Genomic DNA, 7,500 nt, shown 5'->3' with positions numbered 1-7,500 from the left:
AAGAGAATCGACAAACTTAGTCTCAACCCCACAAAATGCAATTGTAACAGTTGATAGTGATCAGTTGATTCAATCAAGTCAAGAGTTCCTATGCGTTCTTCAGAAGTATTCTGGTAATCTCACGGAATTGCTGACAAACCGTTTCAGGCTATGGCATCGGGTGAGGACAGAGCATATGAGATCATGCGAGAACTGGACGTGAATTACGTGTTGGTGATATTTGGCGGTTTGACTGGATACGCCTCTGATGGTAAGTGAAATGAGCCATGCAATAGACAATAGAGCGAGTTTCAATCGAGTGTTTAAAACCAAAACCAAAGTAATTACTTTGGCCAATCATAAAGGACGGAGACAATCCAGTAAACCAATCAAAACTAGAAGTAATTACGCGTAGTCGACATAAAGCGCGGGAAAATGTGCACGCGCGAGTCACGATTGGTTTTGGTTTTGATTTCACTTCTGATTGGTTAAAATAAAAGGCGCGAGAACTTTGAACCAATCACTGAGTGAAGTAATGCAAAACCAAAGTAATTCGCTAATTACTTTCGACACTCAATTGAAAACCGCTCTATCACTCATTGACTTATTACGGGATCTAATACAAACTTGCAAAGTGACCAGCTCTCAGATGGCTCGATAGCTTTGATGGTAGAGCACTGGAGAGGGGTGCAATCACACAACCTTGTGTTCGAAATCCTGCTCAAGTGGCTTCATTATTTGCTGTGATCAATTTCACGTATACTAACATGGGTGACAAATTACTCCTTAATTTTGGCGCGAAATCTCAGCGTTAATTTACAGTTTCACATGTGAAATTACAATGTTGCCATGGCAACTTTTCATACAGTGCCAAAATGGCGTCTTATGAACGTAATTTGTCACACATGATATTAATCACTCACTGAAAAACTATGTCCACATTAACCCTTTCCCTCTCTCCCTCGGGAGTCAATGGGTTAACAGCTAATCAAATGGTATAGGTACTCGTGAAATTAGAGAATAATTTCACTTGCGTTTTTGTCCAAAATCAAATAATATCCCTTGCGTGAAGGCTCGGGAAATTATTTCATTTTCGACAAAACGCGCGTGAAAGTATTCCCTAATTTCACTCGTCACCATTTGATTACCCTTACTAATTGAACTGAGACACGTAATCATAAATCTGGTAAGTCTTCTTTTCTGGGACTCTGATTTCCTTTCCAGTTATCCCAAGCAACTCAGTAGCATATGATCTTTTTCATGGGTGCATTAAACCATCACCATCGTTAAAGCGCGTGCAAATTAGGAAATCATCAACAAGTTAGGTTGAAACTCAAACTATAGCTACCTTAGGTATTAGGGACCTTACGAAACGAGAGGACGGCGCCAACGAGAACGTTTTCTAAAATATTATTTCCCGTTATTGTAGCAATTTCGTGATAACTCCAAGTCGTTCGGAATGGAAATAAAATTGGCATGAACGGTGTGGTTGTTTGGGAAGAAAATTGAAAATACTTCCTCAGGTTCTCTCGTCCTCTACACAACCTCAAATTTAGTCAAATCGCGTCGTTGTTAGGACGAGGACGGCAAAGAAATGTACCAAAATGCAAACGCACGTGCAGGGCGTGCAGAACCTTTGTTTTTGTTCATTAAGGACGTTCGCGCCCAAAATGTTCCCACATACAGATTTTTTTTAAACTTGCCACGCAGAAAGGTAATGATATACTTTTGCCAAAAAGGCAAAAAAATATGGGGGATCACCGAGCTCGTTTTCGAGATCATGAGGTGCACTTTTAGAAGATTTCGTTACTTTAAGACGATCTCAGCTTACAACTGACAGCAATAAAAAAGCTTCATTAGTGAAATTTAGATCAGGTAAACGTACTCAATTCAACGTAAATAATATAACGAAATAAACTTTTGCAGCTGATGTCTTTTTCTGAGGTGAAAGAGACGTTGAAAAACGATGCATACTAGTCAAAGGAAGAGCATAAAATGCGAAGTATTTGTAACTTCTCACTTGCAGAATTTTTTTGTTTTTTTGTTAAAATGGACAAAATCAGGAAAGGAAGTGATCTACGGAAAGAAAAATGGGGATCACCGAGCATTCAAGAAAGTAAAATCGCTGCGAAGTTCTCAAAGCGATTGTCTATTCGCACTGTCACGTTATTGCGTGACATTTCCGAGAAGACCTGGGTCCACAGCTATCCCATGATGCCGCAAGCAAACCTTTGCCCGAGTGAGGATCAAACACTGGCTCGTTGCCGTGTTTGTTTGCCTTCATGGTCTGCGATGCATGACGTGTGCATGACATGCGCGAAAAAATGCGCAGTAGCAATGGGCGCGAACGTCCTTAAGTCCCTTGTTTTTTTTCGGCGTTTTCGCAGCCATCGTCGTCGTCGTCGTCCTATCGTAATTTCCCTATTTGTCAATGCCGACGCCGTCGTCGGCGGTGACGTTTGGGCGTGAAGTTGCAGGTGGATTCTACTGGTTCAAATCTTGAAATGATTGAACTCCAGAACGCTTTGTAAACAACAAACTATTATTCTCATAAATTGTTGCTTTGTGTCTTTTGCCCCACAACTCTGGATCATGATGTGTACATACAAATTCCTTGCTTGTAACTTTTCGAAAATTTGCAAAATAATAGACCGCGAGTTCGCTATCAGTAAGAATTTGCTTTCTTTCTTCTTCTGGAAACCTCCGGCGCTCTTCTTAGTGTGACTGTTAACAGCCGTCTTGGATGATGGGCGAATTGAAACTGAAGCAAAGAACCGAACGGAGTTATTCCTTTATATAGCGTGTCTTCGTGTAAGAAAGAGCTTTGACTGATGTGTGCACATATATCGCTGACCAATGTGTTTTTCTTCCAGATATCAACAAGTTCTTGTGGATGGTTCGCATTGGCGGTAGCACGGAGAAGGGCCGGCACATCAAGGAACATGATTACTACACTGCCACTGGGGAGTTTCGTATTGACAAGGGCGGTTCTCAAGTTCTCCTCAATTGTCTTATGTACAAAATGTGTTACTACCGCTTCGGGTCCGTTTACACTGAGCAGGGTGAGTTCAGGGCGTGTTTTATCAACCCTACCACCCGTCCCTCCATGGTTAAGATTTTGTGGCACTTGTTCTTGCTTATGGGCGGCTTTTAGTCGCATGTAGAAACCAAATTTTGCGAATGTTTCGGATAGGAATTACTGCGCTTGGTGATTGGTATAAAAAGTTCGCGATAAATTCCCATCCAATCAAAGGCAAGCAGAACCAACAGTGGTTTCTCGAACTCGTTTTTCCGCCATTAACGCTCGGCTGCTAAAGGCGGGAAAAATCTCACGTCACGATTGGCTATTTTAACTGTCTTGTTAAAACTTGTAACCTTGGGCTTTGAGTTTTTGACGCTCGGTCGCAATGAAACGGTTTTATAGTGTTCTTCATCTTTGTTTATAGGAAAACCGACTGGTTATGATCGTGTGCGAAACGCAGAAATCGGGAACAAGGTATTTATTCCAAAATATCTTCTTTTTTTTTGTCGTGAAGAAAGTATCTCGTGCCCGTGACAAAGGGAAATGCTATCAGTGTTTAAGGTTAACTTGCCTCTTCGATATTATGGTAGTGTTTAGAAAAGATCAAACAGGCTTATTTCGTCTAACGTGATTGGCTGATTGATGGTGCTATTCCACGTGCAGAGGCAGTTACAAACGAAGGAGAATTCACAGGTAGTTACTACAACCCACGTGCCTTCCCACGTGCAGAGGCAGTTACAAACGAAGGAGAATTCACCGGTAGCTACTACAACCCAAGAAATGAGAAATTCTTGTTTTCCCGCTTGAGACTTTGTTTCTGCGTTTGCATTTCACGTTTGTTGACGTGTTTTACTAGATATGAGGTCACTATAACATTACAAAGAAGACAGTGAATTCGAAGCCCGGCAAGTGTAATTTATGATCTACCCGGCGATAGACCAATTTCGATATATTAAAATGCATTCCGAAACAAAAGACATCATCTCGAGGCTCTGGGGAATAAACTCATACAAATCCTTATATTTATTCCTCAGAGCCTCGAGATGATGCCTTTTGTTTCGGACTGCATTTTAATATATCGAAATTGGTCTATTACTTGTTCAAATTCGTTACCACTCTTGTAGCACAATAGGCCTTTTACAACTAACGATCACATGGTACAAAATCCGCCATGCTGGAGGGCAAGCTCATTATTATTCCCCCACAGGGACATTAAAACAAAGGCAAGTCAAGCTTGACTGGTTCAGGTCTCTTTGTTTTAATGTCCCAGTGGAGGAATAATAATGAGCTTGCCCTCCAGCATGGCGGATTTTGTACCATGTGATCGTTAGTTGCAGAAAGCCTATTGCTGGGATGCGGCGCGAGTCTGATAACTCTGTTGAATCTGAAGGTCATAGGTTCCTCTTCGGATCATTCGGATTTTTCCCCGAGTATGCCCGAGTAATCATCGACAATAAAGCTAGAAGGTATATCCGGGACTTAAACGGGCTTTGAACCTGAACGGCATAAACGTGAAAACCAAGATCAACTACTTTAAAACCTGTCTATGCAGACAATCTGTACGCCATTTTTTCCCTTGTAGGAATTCGAACTTGATGTGCTTGAGGAAGCTTACACCACCGAACACTGGCTTGTCCGAATTTACAAAGTCAAAGATCTAGAAAATAGAGGCTCATGAAGTTTGCGGAGCAGTTTTTTTAGAATACCAGTAATGTACACTGAAGATGTGAATACATCTACTGTTATGTGTCTGCAAGTGGATTAAAAATAGAAATTTGAACTATCTGTCTTCTGCAGGTTTTAATGGTGAAGAACTTGCCTTCATGGCAAACGGCGCACGCCAGGCTTTACTGTTTCCCTAACTCAACGAAAGAGATCTCATTTCAAATCAGCTTAGGTTAAGTTATCATAAAAAGAACTGAAAAGCTAAAATGGAAGGATTTTGATGGTTTTTGAAAAGCAACAACCTTCCCTTGTCCTCTCCTTTGACGGCAAATTCGGTGCGTTCTCTAATATCCTCTACCGTACTTGAAGAGGTTTGGATACTTTTGAGTTCAAAATAAACTTGATCATCTCATTTCACAATACTCAGCAAATGTATTCCACTTTCGTCGCGAGAAAATACTATGGAATAAGTAACAACAGAAACCCAGAAGGGTTGAAACGTGTAACGGCCCCTTGTGTGCTGGGCAACAAGCTTCTGAATATTCAATTTGCTAAGTACCATATTTGGAACAACAACAGCGAGGGGTTTCCAAATATGGTACTTAGCACTGAAACATTCAACCAATCAGTTCGCACTGAATATTCGGAAGCTGTGAACGCGTGTTACACGTTTCAACCCTTATGGGTTTCTGGTAACAACTATTCACCGAAATGGAGGTTGCTAGTGGAGGATATTCACCACTAGCCACCAACACTGATGTGAATAGTTGTTTCAGCATATACTAGAACACTGAGATAACGGATATAACACTGACAAAATGATGATTTTAATTCGTTTATAGTCCTGAAACGATTACAATATTTTCGGCCGCAAATCCCGCGCTAGTTGCTCGGAGGTGAATGGTAAAAGATATACGGTGTTCGAGTAGCCAATCAGAGAGCGTGGTTTCAAAAATGCTATCCAATGTTTTGGTGTACACTAATACTATTAATGCCATGCTCTACAAATATCAGTAACTACGCATCCGGTTTTTATTGCTTTTACAAAATAAAACAGGGAAGACATCCTTAATTTGTGGGCCTTTTTAAGAAAACAATTATTCCTCTCACGCTTGTTGGATGTGAGAGGATTGTTGCCAACCAATAGTCAGTCCATTACGCTTGTGTGATGGACGCCTCAACCAACTTTATATCCCAACGTGCGTTCGTGGATTCAGTAATTTTTAAATAATACACTAGACTGTGAATAACCTCGACTGTGATGTTAGCGAAATTCACGCACGTTGAGGGACATCGCAATTAAAAAGGCGCGAGGATGAAGGACGTTTTGTTTTATCCAACCGGCATAAAACTTTGAACTTGTTTTTTTTTTATACGCTCTTTTTATAACTTTCGAACCATGTTAACAGAGGTCGTGCTTCTTGAAACCCTGTTCCTTGGCGGACGTCTGTTTGTATAACAATTTTTCTCAGATCATACTCCTCGGTATCAGTTTTTGGGAATAATTTCGACCTGAGTAATAAACTCTTCCTTTTGTCCAAAAGTGTGATTTGCGTTCGCGGGTTTTTTTTCCCCAACGCGGCTAAACTGGAACCAGTGGAGTCCAGATGCCCGGAAAGGGGGGGGGGGGAGGGGGAGGGGGCACAACCTCGTACCTGGGTTCTGTCTATATCCGATTCCTTGAAGCAAGTTGTGACGAAAAGAAGAGACATCTTACGAACGTGGTTAAGCATTTTACGCAGAGTGAGACAAATATATCGCCTACTGGACTTCGTCATCCTTCTAATCATCCGTTACTCCTGGCTATTTTTACGCTCCATTCCCCGTCGCTCCTTCACTGTAGTTTGCGTCCTTCAGGTCCGTCCTAATATCCACTTCGCAGTGTCATCGTCGGAAGTAGCCTCCAGATTTTACAGGAATGCAAGACCACCAGCGTGAATGGAATTCTACCGAACCTATTGTCATGAGCGTTTTAGTTAAACATACCGGTCAGTGTCATGAGAATTAGAGCATACCACGAAATTTCATCTGCCTCAGGTCCGTTTGCCATTAACATTGTAGGCAACACGAAGTAATTTGCCAACCACTTCCAGGCTCTTAGAGGCGCCATAACCAAATGCGCTGTATCATGGGAAGGCCAGCTGGCGTAACACGACACCAATACTCCATCTACAAGCATTGTGCCTTGCGATGTTAAGGGGGCGTACACGCCCTTCTCCATTACCATGGTTACTCGCGTCACTGCTTTGTAGAAAGAGGAACTCCCATTCGAAACTAGATCTCCTGGTTCAATTTCGGAAGCAAATATCGCAGAAATCACGGAAGAAGAATTTCGTTTTCTAAAAATCAGATGTTGCGGCGACAATAGTATGGTGTTCCCTCCACTAATCTCAAGTTTGCAAAATTCTGCTTGTTTTTCGGTTTCTTTGTGTAGAAATGTGATCACTTCGCCATAAGTCGTCTCTCCATTTGTTCCAAGTGTCCTTACTCGGTCACCAACTCGAAGCTGTTCTAAAGTGATGGTATCACCTGATTCCAGTGTCACTCTGGAAATGCCGGGAAAACACAAGTGACGTGGGTGTTCGCAGGTCGGACAGGGTAACGTTTCTAACAAAGCTGACAGTGCAAGGAAATCAGTTAAGGCTATTGATGTTTTTGCCCGAAAAGAGCGAGCATGTGAAAATTCCCTGAAACATCGGGATAAACTTCAAGCGTTACGGAAAGTGTATACGTGCAATCGCGAACCAACGCCCTTTTTATTGCTGCTAACTTAACCCTTTTTTGTTGATCGAAAAATGCCAAAACTGCTACCGTGTTGTTGACTTGTTTTGATA

At 41.8% G+C, this 7,500-nt stretch overlaps 2 protein-coding genes across 3 annotated transcripts in view; one reads left to right on the top strand and one right to left on the bottom strand.

Moving 5' to 3' along the window:
• Nucleotides 1-4,784, top strand: part of LOC138004355 (dolichyl-diphosphooligosaccharide--protein glycosyltransferase subunit STT3A) — a 24,917-nt gene extending 20,133 nt beyond the window's left edge. The window contains exons 13-16 of the mRNA XM_068850848.1: nucleotides 148-250; nucleotides 2,853-3,041; nucleotides 3,426-3,475; nucleotides 4,584-4,784. Of these exons, the coding sequence (XP_068706949.1) occupies nucleotides 148-250; nucleotides 2,853-3,041; nucleotides 3,426-3,475; nucleotides 4,584-4,679 (438 nt within the window). The 3' untranslated portion in view covers nucleotides 4,680-4,784. The remainder of the gene's footprint in view (nucleotides 1-147; nucleotides 251-2,852; nucleotides 3,042-3,425; nucleotides 3,476-4,583) is intronic.
• Nucleotides 4,785-4,931: 147 nt separating this feature from the next.
• LOC138004358 (uncharacterized) overlaps nucleotides 4,932-7,500 on the bottom strand; it is a 7,953-nt gene continuing 5,384 nt past the window's right edge. The window contains exon 5 of one of the 2 annotated variants that reach the window (XM_068850852.1): nucleotides 4,932-7,282. In XM_068850852.1, the coding sequence (XP_068706953.1) occupies nucleotides 6,639-7,282 (644 nt within the window). In that variant the 3' untranslated portion in view covers nucleotides 4,932-6,638. The remainder of the gene's footprint in view (nucleotides 7,283-7,500) is intronic. The other variant, XM_068850853.1, reaches the window with a different exon arrangement.

Source organism: Montipora foliosa, chromosome 5 (assembly GCF_036669935.1).
Source record: "Montipora foliosa isolate CH-2021 chromosome 5, ASM3666993v2, whole genome shotgun sequence".
Taxonomy (NCBI): Eukaryota; Metazoa; Cnidaria; class Anthozoa; order Scleractinia; family Acroporidae; genus Montipora; species Montipora foliosa.
The sequence above is the reverse complement of the archived record's forward strand: the minus strand, read 5'-3'. Positions and strand labels throughout refer to the sequence as shown.